The sequence below is a fragment of the Muntiacus reevesi genome, chromosome 11 (assembly GCF_963930625.1).
Source record: "Muntiacus reevesi chromosome 11, mMunRee1.1, whole genome shotgun sequence".
Taxonomy (NCBI): Eukaryota; Metazoa; Chordata; class Mammalia; order Artiodactyla; family Cervidae; genus Muntiacus; species Muntiacus reevesi.
Window position 1 is genome coordinate 22,101,634 of NC_089259.1, and position 21,120 is coordinate 22,122,753.

The following is a 21,120-nucleotide window of genomic DNA, read 5'->3' on the forward strand; positions in this document are numbered from 1 at the left end:
ATTAATCATCTTTGTCCCCTATCCCTTTTTTGGGCTACATTTGTTATATATTGCCTCAACAGGTGTGCTAATTAAGCACTTCAATAATAAAATAAGAGTAGACAATATGGTTTATGGTGTAAGAAAATCTATTTTCACAAGATATGAATCATGGACCAATAAAGCACTTTAATACACCACTTTGAAACATTTTGTGCAAAGAAGTTACAGATCATATTTAATAACATGTCTAGTTCTATACAAGAAAATATTTTTAAGACCTTACTGCAATAAAATTTTCCAACCAAAACAAAAATATTAAATAATTTATGAGACATCATAAAACCTATCTGTGTGACAAATCAGGCAGAATTCTGTGCTAGAAACAGAATGAGGGAAAATCTAAATAAGACCAAAAAGTCAGAAAATTTCTCATTAATGGAGGTTTAATTTTGTTAAAGACCAGGAGTCTTTAGGCATCAGAAAATAAGTTTGCTTATAAAAATAAAAAATTCCACAAACATTAGAAACATACTTTTCTACCTCAGCACAAAATTTTTTGCACTTTACAATTCAGAAGACTTCTAGTCACTATCAAATATCTGAACCATGTCTTAGTCTTAACCAATATCATCTTTCTGATACTGAGTCTGTTGCATAATTTTTTTTCCCCAATGAACCTAGGGCCTATGCACATTTCAATAAAAACTGGTTTTAGAAACACTTTATTCATGAATAATTCAACACCTGTATCTTGAAGCTTACATTTCCAGGCCTGCAAAGTGCAGAACAGATACTAACCAACCAGGTCTGCCTCCAGAGACCGCAGCATCTAGAATACAGCAAGTCAAGTGCTGGTTCTCAATCACTATGAGCCTTCTCCTTTCAAGATATGCATAGATACTGATGCCCTCACTAAGGGCAAACATAATCTTCCTTATGTATATTTCTTTAAGGGGAATTCTGAAAACCATATGCTGACAATGCCTATGCTGTGCTTTCTCTGATCATCTTTGGCTCCTTATAACAATGTCAAGTGTTTTGTTTTCCCTTCAGTTCTCTCCATAGCCTCTGCAGTTTTGTCTAACCACTTTGGCCTTTTCTGTGACACTCCTGTTACAAGTTTCTGCTTGCCTTCCCTTTTGTTTCTTTCCTTCTTGCTAGAAGCCTGGTCATCTGGGCTTCCCCATTTTCCTTTCCTAGCTTCTTATTCACCCCACAACTATAATCTTAATGCTTCCTTAAATGTTGGGTTTTCATTATGTATAACCAACCAGAATTTAAATTAGCATTTTTATGAGCGCTGTTGTGAACTTTCAGATGTTCTTCTTGAAGGCTATTTACAATTATCCTCAAGATGATGGTTTCTTGAGGATTCCTATTTTAAAGGTTGTTTTAAAAGAGATCAATAAAGGAATGCATAGTTCAGCAACTGATGCTTCTACTTATTCTTTAATTCTCATCATTACAAGTACTGGAGTCTGCAAGATCATTGCTAAAACTCTTCGGTGTGGGATACCAACCAGTTTTACCCATAAGGGCTAGACTGAAAATGCAATTTTGGGCTCTTTGATGTCAAATTAAAATTTATAAGAACTCAAGAAGTCTAAAACTTTAAAACAAGCTAAATGATAAGACAGTTATTCATTGATATGATCCTTTATCATAAATGATATATAAGGAGCAAATCAACTATGTTTGTGTCTGTGAGTCAGATGCTAACAAGCCAACCGTCATGTGTGGATCCATAATCTTTTTTACATTTTTAACTCAGGGACAAGAAGGAAGCTTCAGTAAATTTTAATTATCCAGATGTTCTCAGAAAGAATGACCAGAAGCACCCTCAGGTTATAAGACACAGATGGTTGATCCATTCACCCCTGATGAACTACCTGTGTGTGCAGCGAGGCAGCAATGAAAGACTGATCCTCTGTGGTCACAGTGCCCTAGGCCTGGATGCGTTCTCTCACATGAAGTGTGAACAAGCACGGACAGTCACCTTTCATTATGTCATCAATTACTGGTGTTTTCATAGGATTTCAAACGCCTGATTCCAATTTTACAATAATAACATTACCAATATTTACTCTGGAAGGGGGTTTTATGTTCCAAGCAGCGGATATTAACAATGTCCAACACGATCTCTAGGAATTATTCGCAGTTCTGAACCGTGCTTTAGAAAAACATTTCCTACACAAACAGACAGAACAAAATGTTAGGTATTTAAAAAATGACATGCTATCATTAGCAATTCAACAATTAATATGCAGAAGAAACAAAGGAGTGTCAAGTAGGAGCAAAGCTCAAAAATATTAGAACTCAAGTCTAGGCTCCTTAACTCTTGCTCTTATGCTTCTCACATCCTCATAACCAAAGTCGAGGCTTCTTATGTCTTGCTCTTACTCCTCTCACATACTCACAACCCAACAAATGTCTGAAAATTTGAAATAAGAATACTACCCACAAAAATAAAAAAAGGAAGGACACTACCCAAAGAAATACCACCAAACACAATCATCAATATTTGCTTTAATGTGTAATAAAATACTTGGGAGCAGGAAAAATAAGTGTAAATTACCACAAGTGACAAAAGTTTAGCAATCCTGACCTATTTTGGGTCTGGGCTGCCTACTGAGATTTTCTTTACACTTTATGATGCCCACAATTCAACTTTAAAGGGGAATCCAACAGGCAACATGTCAGAGTTAAGAAGGAATTCAAATTAATATAAACTACTGGACATTTATAGAGTAAGAAAACGCAAATCTTTAAACCCAAGTTTAAAAGTATCTACACAACAAAATGCCTCACAATTTTCAAAAAATAGCCTTTTTGAATTTAATAAATTATACACTTAGAACAACTGACTTATGTAAAAAGAAATTATCATTTTAAATCCCTTTTTATTTGTTATATGGCTACATTTACATTTCAATCCCAGGTCTTATGAGGACAATATAATTTTGTAGATGTACTTAAAAAATAACAGTTAAAAATAACTACGTCTCAAGACTGCATTTATATTAAATCATGCTTAATTTAAAAATATTTTAACCCAACTATAAGCTAAGGAAGGTACATCTCAAACAAATACATAACTGCTGGTTAAAAAGTTTAAGACTACTTTTACCCTTCCTGCTTGTTAGGGCATCAATATATAGCACTACATAATGTTAACAGCTTGAAACTCACAGTGCAGGCTAAGTCCCATGAAATTTAAATGACTGTACTTCTTGAAAATAATAATAGTCAGTACTTACTGAATGTTTATTATGGATAATGCAAACTTCTAAGCACTTACATGCACAACCTCACAACTATCTAATGAGATAGTTATTACAGAACATTTATTCCCATTAGAGCAATCTACCTTCAAATTTTTTGTTATATGTATTAGTTTAAAAACTTTAATGCTCATTAGTCAGATTTTCTTTCTTGTAGCCAAAAGCATATAACTGACACACAGAATGTAACAAATTATTCACACACTTAGGTAAAGACTGCCCCATAATCCCTGAAAATCAGCCATCATTGGTAAAATCCTATCAAGTCTAATTAGAATGAATGACATATTCAGTATCAATTGATGTAGACAGCCTGACTACACTGCCAAGGATTGCCGATACTCACCAGCAGTCTGTGCAGGGTTTATTCCTATTCCATCTAGAAAATAAGGTGTAAAATGACCTAAGTTATTTCTGAAGCTAAAAGGCTTTAACAGTAACAAGAAGAAATGTGCCAAAACAACGCTGCTGTGTATACAGGCATAAGCCAAGCAGTTATACCAAGAACATGAATGACAATCGGGCAGGTAGGTTATCTACTGCACTCTCACTATTATGCCTTTACACATATTGCTGGACTAGACAATGTCTATCAGTGAAATGATCCCAGGAAGTCTGACAGAGCAGAGTTTTTCATACTGTTTTGCCACATCCAGTGAAAAATAAAGTCAAAATACCTTAAGTATGTCAGTTATCACTTAACATTGCTCTGAGGCATCAAATCTTAAGGCTGAAGAGCCAGAGTGACGTAAGTTCCACTGACACTTGATAAAAGTTGACAAAGCACTCTCCCAATAGTTATTCATTTATGAATCTAAAACTTTCCAGAAAAGGAAGGAAAGCTTTCTTCCAAATACAGACACATTTCAATGTGGCAGCACGGACAATGTTTCAGAATGAGAAATTCCATCATTATCTAAACTAAACCACACTACTTACTGCTCTTTAAAACCACCTTCTCTTAGTCCTTCTTAACTATATGTGAACTACTCACCAGAACCTGGGACTATGACTTTGTATTCTTAATAGTTAAGCCTTTCCTGCCATGTTTGTTCCTCATCTTATTTCAGTATTTTCTCTTTGGGCTGGTTCCATTAATTATTTGCAGTATCCAAAGATAGTCAGAATTTAATTTATATTATCTAACTGGATAAAATCCTCATTATTACAAGCCTGTAAGAATTGTTTTCTATCAGGAAAGCAACAGCAAGGGACAGCAAAGGTACATTCCTGCTTAGTTTCCTATATTCTAAAACCATTTATGATACAATAGAAAACACTTTGTTAAATGAAAAGTTATTTTCAGCAATAATTTGGCATAAGGACATATGATATTATAATGTGCTGTGCTTAGCTGCTTGGTCATGTCTGACTCTTGGCAACCCCGTGGACTGTGGCCTGTGAGGCTCCTCTGTACATGGGATTCTCCAGGCAGGAATACTGGAATGGGTTCATGCCCATCTCCAGGGAATCTTCCTGACCCAGAGCTGAACCCAGGTCCACTGCACTGCAGGCAGATTCTTCAGCAGCTGAGCCACCAGGAAAGCCCATAAAGTACTGTACTAAGTAACAAAAGCACAGAAAAAACTGAAGACACAATTATGAACAATAACTCTGACTTGGTGTTTACAATTATGTACATCATTTATGTTGATATAAGGTTTAGAATTCTTGTATTTTAAGTCAATTTTAACTAATTTGGTTTCTTTCAACAGCTAATAGCTCTGTTTGTGTAATAAATAGGTTTAAGATGAATTCTTACCATTGGTAATAATTGCACTTGTTGCTGCAGGAACTTTAAACTAAAAAGGAAGAAAAGAAAAAATACATATAAGCGTATAAAATGCTAATTATAAAAGATATTTAGCAATGATAGGGTACATATAATCAACTCTATAATTTTAAATGTAATTTACCTTTCAGGATAAGTAACATCACGAACTCCAGTCCTTTGGCCTGGAAAATCCCATGGACAGAGCAGCCTGGTAGGCTGCAGTCCATGGGGTCACTAGGAGTTGGACAAGACTGAGCGACTTCACTTTCATGCATTGGAGAAGGAAATGGCAACCCACTCCAGTATTCTTGCCTGGAGAATCCCAGGGACAGGGGAGCCTGGTGGGCTGCCGTCTATGGGGTTGCACAGAGTCAGACACAACTGAAGTGACTTAGCAGCAGCAGCAACATCATCAAAGAAAGTATTACAATCTGCTTTATCTTTAAAGAACAACGTGCTGTGCAAAGTCGCTTCAGCTGTGTGCAACTCTTTGCAGCCCCATGGACTGCACTGCCTGGGCTCCTCTGTCCGTGGGATTTCCCAGGCTAGAACCCTGAACTGGGTTGCCGTTTCCTTCTCCAGGGGAATCTTCCTGACTCAGGGACTGAACCCGTGTCTCCTGCATTGGCAGGCGGGTTCTTTACCACTAGTGCCACCTGTTTTCTAAAAATTGCATTTCAATCTATGTATTTAGGACACCATAGATTGTAAAATACATCTTATTTTACGCACCATAAGAAAAAAAAAAAAAAGAAAGAAAATAAAAAAGAAAAACACTGTCAATGAATCTACTACCCAACATTTGATCTTTCATACTTAGACACGATTTACTTTGGTCATGTTTAATGCTCAGGCACAAGTGAAAATAAAAGCAAAGTAACTGTTTAGAATAGTCCTAAAATTTCTTGGTAGAAATAGTCCATTCAAACAAATGCTCTTTTGTGTTTAATATGGGATTGCAATAGTCCAATTATGCCATCAAGAAATATCTCTAAGTACAAGTAGGGGTGCAGGTGATGTCAGTTGGACAATTATGTGACTGCCACATGGTCAACCATGACAGCCTCCACTCATCTCTATCCAGAGATGTAAGTGCTTTAAGAGTCAATGAAATGTGGTATGGAGCTTATTGGTAGCTAAAGGTAGAATTGTTCTCTTAATGCTCTCATTTGTCAAAGTGTGTTCATAGCTCATTCATTTTCCCAATAATTTAATAAGCACTTCTATGCTACAGACTAGCTTTACAAATATTACAGCTGAGTTCTGTGATCGAGTAAGTTTGGAAAACACTAAGTTAAACTGGGAATCTTTTCAAAATCCTTTAGTATGCTGCTAATACGGTTTATTTGACTCCAGGAAAATAAAAAAATAGTCGATAATGCCCCAGACTTCTGGACCACTGATCCCAATCTCAGTTTTTAATAGTTTTATTTTTTGGTGGTTTGAGTGGTCTGAGGAAAACATTCTCTCTGGGAAATGCTGCTCTCAGTATTTATAATAATCACACACAATAGTTGAGAAAAAGCTAAGAGCTCATTTTAATTTATAAATTGAACAATCAAGTTTTAAAATAAGAACTTAACTACACATGAGAACAATTACTTGTTACAGGCCTACGTACCTAAAAAAACAATTTTACTGTCCATATGGCACATTCTTAATTGTCCTCTATGTTTTAAAAACTTTACATAAACTTAAAGTAACTTCAAAATATACTTTAATAAATTTTAAAATAGTTTTTTTAGAGGTTGTAATGCTTTTTAAAACTTTTTAATACTTTTTAAAACACCTAAATTATAGGCAATCTCAGATTTCTAAAACTTAAATATGACAAAGTTTCTAGTTGTTCTTGGTTATATCCATTTTAAGTTATGTATTTTCTTTAGTGGTAACCTATTACATGACAATAAAAATCAAAAGCAACTACAGACACAATTTTTCCCTTTTCCAGCCTACAGCAACAGTGCTGTTTAACTGAAATTGGGGGAAGCTTTACTAGTGATGTATATACAGAAACTACCACCTCTTTCTACAGTACTGACAAGTTTTTTCCTATACGTGAAGTGCATTTTATGTTCCTCAGTTTTCATTTATTTCTACTTCAGATTCCACTGTGTTTTACAATTTAGGATGCTAAGAAGTTCCTCTCAGGCTTTGACAACTCATTATTTAAATTAATTTCCAGTCCTATGCTGAAGGATTTTATTTTTTATTAAGAGAATTATATTAGGGTTTTACATCCATGGACTTTTGGTTTCTCAAGTCAACTCTTACTCTTACTGAAAGATTCCACAACATTAAATATAAATGCTAATGTATTTTTACTCAAAATCATGTAACTGAGCAGGAATGATAAGCATTAACTATTTCCATTTTACAGATTAAGAAATTTCAGGAAGAGAGAAACTGTCATGTCATGTCAAACAAATAATTAATGACACAGTTAAAAGAGGAACGCTAAGTCTCCCAAGTCACAAGCTTCTCTTCTAATTGTCAAGTACAAACAGTTGCTTTATAGATGCCTCTGATGAAAATCTTTGGAAAAATTTTATTTCTTAAAAACAGAAACCCATATTTTCAAAAACAATAAATTTTACTGACACTCCACATGTTTATAGCGAAACGTTGAAAAACATGATAAGTATATAATAAAATTATACTTTCAGAATCAAAGTTAGTAATAATACAAGCATACAGTGTGAAGTTTTTAAAAAATTGACATATCGCTATCTTTTCAATTTCAATAAGGATTCTCTTTATAATTTAAGTTACATTAAATAAATGTGTCAATTTGTATAACCCATTCTTGTATCTGTGGATCTCAACTCTCACTCTTCTTTTACCTTTAAGTAAGGTTTAACTTTTGACAGCATAAACCTAGCAGTGAACTTAAGTGGAAGTGGGAGGTCAAGACACACGCAGATTTTTGAGACACATTTTGAGACACAAATTGTATTCACTACAGGCTGTTCCAATTTCTATACTTACTTCTTCTGCTGCAAACTTTAAGACAGCTGTGAAAGGTGTACTTTCAGGAACACTGAGTCTGCAAGAATTAAAAAAGAATTTTTTTGAAAGGCTGATTTTTCAAGTCCTTTGTTACTTATTTCAGCTATTATAGCAGACCTTGGCAAAGCGGTCTTTTGAATTTGAGGTTGGCTGTTCTGATTGTACACTATGTGCATTAACTCTAAAAAAGAAAGCAATAATTAGCCTTATAGCTGACATGGTACCCTCAGGTCCACTTGAAAATGCATAACCTATACAGGTGTGGATTTGTACATGTTTAGTATTTTGATACAAATAGGTCTAGCATGTAGGTTGCTTCTTGTTTCCAAAGATGGATTTCAAAAAGTGGAATCTCTCCTCAATCTTAAGTACACTTTGCCACCTTCAGTTCATCCGATGCAGGAATGTGATCGTTTTCATTAGAAGAGCGGGTTACCTGGGGAGCATCATTTTTTCATGGACTTTTCTGTGCACTTTCAATCATCAAGTCAAAAATAATAGTCCAAGTTGGTAAAAATGAGTATGTTTACTATAGCAAAATGCGAAGTGATTTTCCACCTATATGAAAAAGAGCTCATACAACACAATCTGAAATAACATTTTGAAGTGATGTGTGGTTTTGACTTGAATAGTGGCAAGTATATTCAAAATCACTGATAAACAATCTGGATCAACTGTTCAACTTAACCATAAAAAACAATTGACATTATACCTTAAGAAAGTAGAGAAATAGGTTAAAAAATAAGCTATGTAAGATTATTAATGTAAAACAAATTACAGTGATTAAAGACAGAAACAAAGAATCTCTTTCAAAGCAGAGAAAGTTAACATTTCTCTTTGAAACTTCTCTATTTATCACCATTGTACTGTTCTCTAATGATTTAATACCAACTACTATATGTAACATACTCAGGTATATATACCACCTCCTCACTCAGTCTACAGGTTGACTGCTGAATACAAAAATCATTATATCTAACACTGCATATTACAATGACTTTGTAAGGGTGAATAGATTTCTTGGCTGCCATATTCCACTCCCCCAAAATACTGCTAAAGAGTGAAAATAGAACATGTTTTTCTCCTCTTTCCTTTTTTACATGGAATAAAAAGAGAAAAATAAAATTATAAAGAATAGCTATTTATTTAAAAAATAACTAATAAACTGGCAATGTAAAAATTTACAAAGCCAGGAATAGTACTTTGCAAGTATTTCTATAGTTTACTTACAGTTCAGAACCTGAGAATCGCTGTCCTAAAACTCTTGCCCGTAGAGAACTTCTAAAACTTTGGGGTTTCAATTCACTTTTGGACTAGAGACAGGCAATGTCCTTGTACCATATAATTAAATGCCATGTTGATACTCATTAACAAAAATTTCTCTCCATAAATTAAATTGGTAAGACTATCCAAAGAAAATCCAATAAAATATAAGAGCATATTTTAGTGAATGTTCTGACAGAAAACTGCACAGGGATTGGGAGTTACTTTCACTCCAGAGACTTTATCTAGATCTGACACCCTTGAGTTTGCCTGTCACATCACTTACTCTTACATTATACTGGTATGAAAAGATGAGAACCATCCTGTATACTGAGGTGAACTTTTAAAGTAAACTACTGGCATTTTCTTTTTAAATTAAAAATGTCACGTAAACAGAAGTATGGCATAACTTGACCAGTGGACACTTAGAAAAGGGTGACATGAACTTTCTATACCATCACAGAAATTCCAAATTCCACCATTTTAATTATTAAAGGATGTTATCAGGAAGTGGTATTCACAAAACTACATCCCAAGCACAAGAGAATGTGTGCCAGAGCAGGCAGAATTCAAAAGATTTACTGTCAACATGCAACTAGGATGGCTGAAACTTTAAATGATGGTGGTAGTGAGGGTGCTGGGGAGGTGAGGCAGGGAGTTAAGACTGGAAAGACTGGAATTAGACTGCAAGAGTCACGAGTGAGTCACTCAGTCCTGTCGGACTCTATGTGACGCTAAGGACTGTAGCCCGCCAGGCTCCCCTGTCCCTGGAATTCTCCAAGCAAGAATACTGGAGTAAGTAGCCATTCCCTTCTCCAGGGGATCTTCCCAACACAGAAATGGAACCCAGGTCTCCCGCATTGCAGGCAGATTCTTTACCATCTGAGCTGAAAGAGTCTATAGTGTTTCTAATGCATCCTGTACATGACAGAGAATGTTTGATTTTAACATTTCTATAACCAAGTAGCAGCATCAACAAGGAATCAATCAACAAACAAAACCAACCATAAAAACTGGGACATTCCCCCAGAATAAATCTACAACTGCAACATCCATTCTAGAATGCAACCATTAGCAACTCAAAAGGGCGCTTCTCTATTACATTACATGTTTACCTGCCTGACAAGTGAAAAGTGGCCTTAAAAAGTTGAAGCATGTTTTCCCACAAATCTCAGAGCTGCTTTTACTCACATAAACCTAAAAGATGATGCTGTGAAAGTGCTGCACTCAATATGCCAGCAAATTTGGAAAACTCAGCAGTGGCCACAGGACTGGAAAAGGTCAGTTTTCATTCCAATCCCAAAGAAAGGCAATGCTAAATGCTCAAACCACCACACAATTGCACTCGTCTCACACGCTAGCAAAGTAATGCTCAAAATTCTCCAAGACAGGGTTCAACAGTATGTGAACCGTGAATTTCCAGATGTTCAAGCTAGATTTAGAAAAGGTAGAGGAACCAAAGATCAAACTGCTAACATCCGCTGAATCACTGAAAAAGCAACAGAGTTCCAGAAAAACATCTACTTCTGCTTTAGTGACTAAGCCAAAGCCTTTGACTATGTGGATCCCAACAAACTGTGGAAAATTCTTCAAGAGATGGGAATATACCACACCACCTGACCTGTCTCCTGAGAAATCTGTATGCAGGTCAGGAAACAATGGTTAGAACTGGACATGGAATCACACACTGGTTCCATGTTGGGAAAGGAGTACATCAAGGCTGTATGACAATAGTCATCCTGCTTATTTAACTTACATGCAGAGTACATCATGAGGAACTGGGTGAAGCAAAGCTGAACTCAAGATTGCCAGGAGAAATATCAATAACCTCAGATACACAGATGACACCACCCTTATGGCAGAAACGAAAAAGAACTAAAGAGCCTCTTGATGAAAGAGGAGAGTGAAAAAGTTGGCTTAAAACTCAACATTTAGAAAACTAAGATCATGGCATCTGGTCCCATCACTTCATGGCAAATGATTGGGAAACAGTGGAAACGGTGACAGACTTTATTTTTTTGGGCTTCAAAATCACTGCAGATGGTGACTGCAGCCATAAAATTAAAAAGATGCTTGCTCCTTGGAAGAAAAGTTATGACCAACTTAGCCAGCATATTAAAAACCAGAGACATCACTTGGCCAACAAAGGTCTGTCTAGTCAAAGCTACGGTTTTTCCAGTAGTCATGTATAGATATGCGAGTAGACTACAAAGCAAGTTGAGCACTGAAGAATTGATGCTTTTGAACTGTGGTGTTGGTGAAGACTCTTGAGAGTTCCTTGGACTACAAGGAGATCCAACCAGTCCAACCTAAACGAAATCAGTCCTGAATATTCACTGGAAGGACTGATGTTAAAGCCGAAACTCCAATACTTTGGCCACCTGATGTGAAGAACTGACTCATTGGAAAAGATTCTGATGCTGGGAAAGACTGAAGGCAGGATGAGAAGGGGATGACAGAGAATGAGATGGTTGGATGGCATCACCGACACATTGGATATGAGTCTGAGTAAACTCTGGGAGTTGATGATGGACAGGAGGGCCTGGCGGGCTGCAGTCCATGGGGTCGCAAGGAGTTGGACACGACTGAGCCACTGAACTGAAATCATACATGTTATATACATTCTATATACACATATCCATATACAAACTATACATACAACTACACACACACACTCTAGAGGCCTGCCAGCAAATTCATTCAGTCAATATGTATTAAGTGAACTGGTAGCACTTTCAGGCACTCATATAGTTACTGATGCTGCCTTACTCCTTCCTCCCTCCCTCCTTCTCATTCTTATCCAGAGCCAGTTGACACACTGATGAGAATACCCCGGTGTAAAGTCAGAAATCAGAGACGATGAGAAGAGGGAGTTAAGGGCTCTACTCTGTGAAGCCCAACTATCGCGGGAGACACACCAACGGGAATCAACGGCCTGACGTTCTGGTCATTTTGGAACCTGGGCTGGGAGGCCTCACCTTACCTCCCCAAACAGCTGGTCAATGCGGTGAAAGGCCTGTCCCATTATAAGCGGACTCCAGACTACACTAAGGATCCTATCAAACCACCAGGGCCCGGTCCACACGTGTCCCCGCTCCACCACCCCCGAAACGAGTTCCGAAGAGAGCTCGGAAACCCAACAATGACGTTCCCATCACACACCCCCCACACAGCCTCGCACCCTGGCAAGCTGATATACGATAACTCGGTTCAGGTGAGAATGGGACGGCCTCGGGGAGAGGAGAGGAATGCGCACCGCTGAGGTGGCTGCCGCTGGGAAGGCTCGAGTCATCTTCCCCCCGATTCGAGAGCCCCTCCAACCCCCACCAGGGCCGAGCTACTCACACTTTGTATGGCAGCCGCGGGTCCGACGTCAGTGTGATCTTAAAAGAAACTTTCGACCTGAGGAAAAGAGAGGGAGAGGTTAAGGTCGGGCAGCGGGACCGCGGAATGGGGCGTATGGAAAGCCAACACTTACATGGTGCCGCCGTTCGACACCGAAACCTCGCAGCAAACCCGTGAGGAAGCTCCACTTCCGGCTCGGCGTCTCTCCCAAATCAGGTCCACGTCTCCTTCCGCAAGCTGGGGTCCTCCGAGGATGCAGTTGTCCAAAACACTGCCTGAACATTGGGCCCAAATGCTCAAGTTGGGCGGAGCTTACAAGATCAAAAAAGCTAATGCTTTTGTATGTATATTTCTGGAACACAATTTCGGGTCGTATGGAAAGACTATTCTTTTACTTGAAATTATTTTTCTGCCGTATTTTTAGTCAGGCAGCACAGAGACAGTGAGACTCAAGGTCCCAGTTTGCAAGTCGGGGCGGAAGTGTGGGTCCCGGGAGGCGGGGGAAGAGCTGAGCAGAGGGCAGGCCTGTAGGCGGGGCTGGAGGCGGGCGCGCTCCTACGTTGCCGAGGCAACCTGAGCGCGGAGACGCTCCAGTGATGCTCAAGAAGCGGGAATCCTCACTCAGCTTTAATATTAGTATTTTCTACCTGCCCAGCTACCTAATCATGTTGTAGGTTTCTCGTAATTTAGCTCTCAAGTTTTTAATTTCCACAGATGAGAAACTTAACAAGTTGGTGGGAAAGACAAGAGGAACCTGAAGTCTAGTTGAGAAGAGAAATTCCGTAAACAGATTTCAATAGTTTGTGATCTAATAGGACTAAACCAGGGAATAAGGTTGCCTATTATCAGTTACATTTGTTCAGCTTAATAGCAAATTTTAATCCTTTCTATGTGTCAGGCACTAAAGCTAAATGCTGAGTATGCTGGATTGAATAAGGTAGGTAGGTCCAACCTTCTGAAATCTATCAGAAGTTCTTGTATAATGAGAGAAGAAGACTGTATTTCTTCTAATTTTTTTTAATTACAAATCCAAGCTTCTATGTCTGGATGACAAAACATCCTCTTAACGTTTTCTGTAATGCTCTTTTAAAAGAAACATTGCAATGAATAGACAAAATGGGAATAATATAGACTAATAGACTAATGTAATGGAGAAAATGGTTAACATTGAGTATATTATGTTACATTATTAAGGAGAGGAATCTAAGAGAGGAATAAGGGAGCAACTGTAGTGGCAGTGCTGAAAACAAATTTCATCTTTGTCTTAATTTCGTAGGTTACTACTTTTCTGTATTGGTATCTATCCATGCATGATTCTGACTTATCAAAGTAAGACCTTGATATTCTCGTGACAGTCACTGTCTTTTCCACTTTTAAAAATGTAGGTCTTGCCATATATGTAGTAGCATAGAGGCAAATGTCTACTGATTTGGGGATCAACAGTTACAGCATTAGCTCAATATTACTCTTTTTTTTTTTTTAACTTTGCTAAGACATCTAGCAAAATTTGGCAAATATAGCAAAAGAAGGATCTTCTTATTTATTGAAAATTTGCTGTGTCAAAATATATTTAATAACTCTAAACAGAAGTAAACTGGATTTTAGGAGATAATGGGCAAATGTAACATTTTAGGACAACAAACAGCATAAGTGGACTAATGTGTTTTGGAAGAGGTCCAATTACCATCATGCAGAGGCAGAAATGATTGTGGAACTACATGGTGTGACCATGTTAGAACTCGTTAAATATCGTTGATACATCCCAATATTCTTTTTTGAAAAGCCTATACAGCTCTCATTATTAAGAAGCAATGGGAGGGAAATTAAATTTACTTAAGGATGAAAAGAATATGCTGACAGAGTCATAAAATTCTTCTTACCAATTATTTCTGTAACCAGATTTAAATAAAATAGAAAACATGTCAGATTCAGATGCCAATTCATTTTTATCTTTCTAACTCTTTCACCCTAATTTGACTGTATTTGGAATTATGACTAAAATCACCTGATAGTCAAGTTTTTTAATCCTGGGTGGTTTATGCTTAGGTAAATCTTAGGGTCTTCTACTCCAAACATTTTATATTACAGGAAACAAATTATATACCAATGCTTTAGCAATAAATGGATTTTTTTATAGGGGTTTAATTTGGTCATATTCCCTCCCCCCATTCCTCTAGCAAACATTGGTATTACTGGGGCAATGATAATAATAATAGCTCAAAGTATATCAAGATTTTTTGTGCTAGGTATTATGTTAAGCATTTAGTGTAAGTGAAATCACAAAATTCAGACTTTAAACTTTCATTGACCTTAGCTATAGTAATTCAGTGACAAGAAGTCTTATTCAAAGAGAATGATCTGGTAGACAGAAGTATGGGAAAATATGTAGATACTATGTTGATCCTTGTAAGTACTATAAGGTTAGAGAGTGCTTAAAGTGAAGTCGCTCAGTCATGTCCAACTCTTTGCGACCCCATGGACTGTAACCCTACCAGGCTCCTCCATCCATGGGATTTTCCAGGCAAGAATACTGGAGTGGGTTGCCATTTACATCCTTGCCAACCTGAAAACAATGAAATATAGCTGAGATTAGAGTTTAGCAAGGCCAGGCAACAGCCTTAGAGGAGATTACACCCTGAAATGTGCTGCCCCTGATTACTATGGTGACATACATTTCCAAATTATTTCCTGAAATTTAATGAAGGAAAATAAAATGACCAAGAGTTTTCTAGGAAGGTCACTGTTTGACTATCAGCCTTATAAATGTGAGACTTAATCACAAAATTTGCAGTATTTTAACTACTGAAATTGTAGAATACCTTATTACCAAAAAGCATTTAAACTGTATAAAGGAGGAATTTCCTAGTCTTGCATAATTAAAATTTTTTCTCTAAATACTACGTGAATTTTCTAATGGGAATACACTTATTGGAAAAAATTAGAGTCCTCTCTCACAAATCTACTCCAAACACAGGATTGTGTTTCTTCTACATACCAGTAGCTCTGTGAGGTCATTACTAGTAATATTCTATTTTCAGGAGAGGAAAGTAGCTCATGTAAATTAAATAACTTATCCTATATATAAGTAAGTGACTGAAATGAGATTGAACTCAGATATCTGGTATTAAAAACTGAGTTTTAACACTACAAGAGGTTAAGGATTTAAGTCATATCCTTAACTAGTGGCAACCAAATCTTTGAGGTAGGAAATATTTTTATCCTTATTTTACAAGTAAGGAAGTTAAGACACAAAAACGCTAAGTAATTTTTTCAAGATCACACCACTGATGATCATTAAAATATTAATATTATTTTAATTGATATTGCTGGCCTTAAATATATTTTAAAATTATTTATGACCCTCCATCATACCTAAACAGAGCAAGAAATGGTCATTGATAATATTCTCTTATATTTATACCACATTTTGTTCTTTTTGAAAAGTTTTGCATTCACTGTCTTATTTGATGTCTAAAATAAAACATACAAAGCACTTGTGATGTGTACTATTATCTTTTTTAAAAATGAGAAAATGGACAAAAGAGGCTTTGAACAGGCCTAGGGTAACACACATGATTTGTGAGGAAATAGTGACAGTGCATAGTTACTAATGTTTCTTTACAAAATTTGATCATAAACAAAGTTTATTTTTAGTAGTAAAATACAAATAATTGAATGGTAAATTCATTTGATGAGCTTCTCAAGGATTTGTTACTCAGTTTTTATGTTCCATCAGTAACTAGCATATAGCAGGTACTCAATCAATATTTGTTGAATTAATTAATGTTACTTTAAAAATGTTGTAGATGCTTCCTAATTACAGTAATGTTTTTACATTCCATTAACTGAAGTCATCAATGTTCTTAATGCAGTAGCCTATACACTTTGATTCTTGCTTTGTTCTTATTTTAAGGCTTATCTATTCAAAGGAGAGACTCCTCACTCAATTTACGGCTACTGGTGACAGCAGAGGTTAGAAAAAGTTAATTAAAGATTCTTATCAGTTATTATCAAATAAAGAAGCCATTTAAATAAAAAATTACATGAATATCCTCACATGTTCCCACACCATTACTTTATGTGACATGTTTGTGCTGAATCAGAGTCCTTGCACTGGAAATCTCATTATTGGTTTTCTTAGGATTATATACTTCTTAGAGTTGAGGAATTGCTCACTGATACTAGCAATTGCTTTGCTAATATTTATGTTAGCACCACCTTTCTTGTATGGTGGTGGTGGGGAATAGCAGGGATTGTGAGCTGGTAACATGGCCCGGGGGAAGTTTGGTGTTTGGCTTGTACAGTGTGACTAAGTGAGTATTTTACTGTTTGGTGCAGATATAAATGGCTCAGCACCTGTCGTCCTAATCACACTTTCATGTTTTCTATTGATCCCCTGCAGTCATTTGAGTTTCTGACCCTTAGTGTGAATGATATGATTTAGGGACATCAACCCAGGTGCCACTCCCATAGCCCAAAACTTACCAGAACTATTCAAACTAGCCAGTCCTAAACTCTTTACCTGCCCCTGCCTTGCCTTTCCTGCAGAAATTCCCATGAAGACTCTGGTCTAGGCATTTCCCACCCCCGGTCCTTCCTGCTTATGCCTCTTGACCAAAACCTGGTGATTTTCATTTGGCCCTGTGTGGTTGGTGTGTCCCTTTCTCTTGGGAAAAGTGAATTGAAAAATTTTTAATGGCATCAACCTCTTTGTGTCATCATTCAGTTATCTCTATAAATGAAAATCCCATGGGTACAATACTTGGGACATTATTTGATAAATGAGTGAGTTTATATTGTCTTTAGTAAAGGAATAGAATTCATTATCTTGTAAAATTACCAAAATACATTTCTGGTTTAATAAAGTATGATGCCAGTTATCTGTAAGACAGCCTTTCTAAATTTACTTTGAAAACACTGATGAAAGCCTTAAAGAAAACACAAGCAATGACTTTGTAGCAAAAGGAATAAACAAACTTAGCCTCCCAAGAATTTGAAGAATTAGTTTAAACCAAGATATCATTTTAATCTAAAAAAAGATAATACATTATGCAGACAGGAAATTTTGTAATAGAAAAAGATAAATTCTGAAAATAAAGATATACAGATTAAACAGAAATTTTAAATGCATGAAAATTAGAAATAAATGAGTTGAAATTGGGACCCCATGGACTGTAGCCCACCAGGCTCCTCTGTCCATGGGATTCTCCAGGCAAGAATACTGGAGTGGGTTACCATTTCCTTCTCCAGGGAATCTTCCCTACCCAGGGATCAAACCCAGGTCTCCCACATTGCAGATAGGCGCTTTAACCTCTGAGCCACCAGGGAAACCCCCTATTTTCTATAGACTATAGAAAAACAAGCAAGATGAGTCCTTTGAATACTGGAGCTTTCTGCTTATGAACCATGACACATGGAAAGGAATGCAAGCAGAGTCTCGTGCTCTCAGGAGACCAGAGATTAGAATTTAAGGAGTCATGGATGTACAGAATTTTCAGGGCAGAAATCAGAGAGGAGAGAGTTGCAAAGAGAAAGTAAGATTATCAGAGGGTCTTTCACTGAGTGTTTATTTGCGTATGTATATGAGGAAATTCCTTTAGGCTAGGGATACAGGCAGAGGGGATTGAAACTGAAAAGCAATAAGCCTAACAACCACCGGTGCACAAAGAAGTGGAAACAATTTGTGTTTCCACTTACCAAGTGAAAAGACCTTAATACACAAGCCATTAATTAGAATCTTCTAGAGTGCTATCCCTTAGTAGTAGTTCTATAGTAACTATAGGCTCAATGGTGTACTTTACTCACACAAACAAGCTTCAACAGCCAGGCCTCAAAAGGTTCAAACTGATTCAAAGTAATTTAAATATATGTTATAACATCACTGTGTTCTTTTTTAAGGAATACAACACAATGTGGCACCCAGAAGGTTCAGCATCAAATAAAAACCCTAGAAGGATTTCAAAGAAGTGGAGACAAATCAGCCATTAAAAAAGACCCATGTGACAACAGAAAAAGGATTTGGCAGATGATGATCTTCAACAGTTGCTATAATTATCTCTGTAAGTACAAGAAGATAGAGGAAAATTGAACATGATGAGAAGAGAAATGGAATACATAAAAAAGATCCAGATGCAACATCTGGATGAAAATGACACTCTGTAAAATGAAAATCTTACCAGTAATACTTAACTGATTAGACACTGTGAAAAATTTAGCAATAAAAGCTATGCAAAATGAAATACAGAAAAAAAAAATGAATTAAATTTCAATGACCTATGGGAAATATCAAATATACTTTATATATTAGAGAAAGGGTGGTATGCAGAAGTTTATGAGTACAAAAATATATTTGAAGAAATCATAGCTGAAAATGTTCCAAATTTGATGAAAATTTTAGGGACAGAAATTCAAGAAGTTCAACCAACTTAAGTAGGAGAAACATTAAAAAAAAAAGTCAACAAGTACCTAAAAATAAAATTGCTGAAAACTGCTAATACAGAAAAAAAAATCTTAAAAGCAATTAGAGGGGAAAAACATAGGAACAAAACCAAGAAAAACAGCCCACTTTTTGCCAAAGAATTTGCAAGCCAGAAGATAATAGAGTGACATCTTTAATGTACTGGAAGAAAAAGCTGTCAATCTAGAATTCTATAACTGCAAAAAAATTTTTCTAAAATGACAAAAAAAATTTTGCTAAAATGACAAAAAAAGATTTTGTTCAGATAAACAAAAGAGCTTTCAAGGCCAACAGTCCTGCATTACAAGAAATACTAAAGGACATTTTTATGGCAGAAGTAAATAAATACCATATACTAGAATGAAATTTTAATCTACACAAAAGAATGAAAAGTGCTAGCAATGGTGATTATGTACATAAAAATACAAGTGAGTTTGTCTAATTTTTAAAAGTTCTTTAAAAGATGATCATTCAAAGCAAAAATAATAAAAATGTCTTGCAGTTCTATAACAAATGCAGAAAGACTGTGTATGAAGTTAGTAGCACAATGAACATTAATTAAGTAGGTGGGGAGTAGAAGTGTAACATTATAATCTCTTTCAGTATAAGCAATAATACAATATTATTTGGAAGTAGACTATAAGTAAAAGAGATATATTGCAAACTAGCTTAGCCACTACAACATAAAATAACTTAAATAATAAGCCAATAACGGGTATAAATAAAATCATAAAAATTCAATCAGTCCCAAAGGAAGTAGGAAAAAAGAAAATAAGAAAAAAGTGACAAATGGAAAATAAATAACACGATGATAGATTTATCCATTTTACCATGTTGATAATGAAATGGAATGTAAGTGTTTTAAACACATCAATAACAATGCAGTGATTAAGATAAACCTACCTCCAAAGAGAATAAAATGGAAAATTTTCAGATAACTATAGAGAAACTTGCCTAAGAGAGCATATATTTCTTCATATAAAGGAATTGGTTAATTCATGTGTATGACCATACAGACCTAATACAATGCCCTTTAGTTCCTGACTACGCCTCAAGCTTTTGTTTGAGAGGAATTTACACAAAAGTTAGGGAATGAGATCTGAAAATTTGGAAGGAGTGCAGCTGTTTTGTTGTGATTTTCAGCATCATATTCTTTTAAGAACTGGGTGGCGATCGTTTTTATAATTTTAGATTTTGCCTGTAGCTAAGCAGGAGAAAAAAGAAATAGTTCATCTGTTCCATTGTTGGGATACTTTCCAGATATGTTGAATACCCGAGGCAAGGCTGTTGATTGAGAATAGTTTCTAAAATTGAAATTTTCTGTACTATCAAGCATTTCTTTTTCTTTCCTTTCTTTTTTTTTTTTTGTTCTACTGAGTATTTCTTGACCAGCTGCTTGGCAGCTAATGGGTGAGATATTCAAAGATTTAAAGATTTTCTGAAAGACTTTTTTTTCTTTGTAGTGAAGTAAACAGATTTAAACATTTGGCTTAATAGTATAATTTAGAATGAATATATATGACACAAAATGAATTTTAATTGATTTTTTTAAAATTCTAGGAGCTATGGAAGTATGGTCTAGCAGTCTGAGATTAGAAATGCAAGCCAAAAATCATTGAAATTCTTTGGTTATAAACATTAATTGCTTTGCCTTCTAACACTTTCTTACTTTTTTTAGAATTTTCATCTTTTCCTGAATGTTATAAAATTTAATTTCTTAGTAATTCATCTACCCTGAAAAATTTTAATATGTATATAATTATAATTCCAACTGTTTTTTCTCAAAATTTTAATAAAATTTTCCTCATTTTGGACTTGTAAAATGGCTCACAATTTTCAGAGGACCATGAGACTACCATTCTTGACTAGTTCATAAGCTTTTAACAGGTTGTTTCCTACTTTTACAAAGAAGTGCCATATTTACCTTTTAAATATATATGTATATTTGATCTCCTATTATTTGCCAGCCATTACAAAGACTGGTAACTACATATCAAAAAACTGTGGTT

The 21,120-nt window shown here is 35.9% G+C and overlaps 1 protein-coding gene across 2 annotated transcripts; it reads right to left on the bottom strand.

Moving 5' to 3' along the window:
- Nucleotides 1–146: 146 nt before the first annotated feature.
- Nucleotides 147–12,876, bottom strand: UFM1 (ubiquitin fold modifier 1). 2 transcript variants are annotated; one of them, XM_065902159.1, is made up of 6 exons: nucleotides 12,788–12,876; nucleotides 12,655–12,711; nucleotides 8,026–8,077; nucleotides 5,026–5,065; nucleotides 3,610–3,642; nucleotides 147–2,169 (listed from the first exon to the last, which is right to left on the bottom strand). In XM_065902159.1, coding segments are annotated over exons 1-6 (252 nt in total). In that variant the 5' UTR covers nucleotides 12,790–12,876; the 3' UTR covers nucleotides 147–2,101. The 2 variants fall into 2 exon arrangements, with proteins under 2 accessions (XP_065758231.1, XP_065758230.1); XM_065902158.1 differs by having other exon boundaries at nucleotides 8,026–8,083.
- Between the last annotated feature and the right edge of the window lie 8,244 nt (nucleotides 12,877–21,120).

What these genes read in the sequence shown, in the direction of transcription:
- UFM1 (XM_065902158.1), bottom strand. An exon ending in CCGCGGCTGCCATACAAAGT is followed by an intron (nt 8,084 to 12,654) that starts GTGAGTAGCTCG and finishes TAATTCTTGCAG; the next exon opens with ACTCAGTGTTCCTGAAAGTA. An exon ending in AAACCCTGCACAGACTGCTG is followed by an intron (nt 2,170 to 3,609) that starts GTGAGTATCGGC and finishes CTGTTTGTGTAG; the next exon opens with GAAATGTTTTTCTAAAGCAC.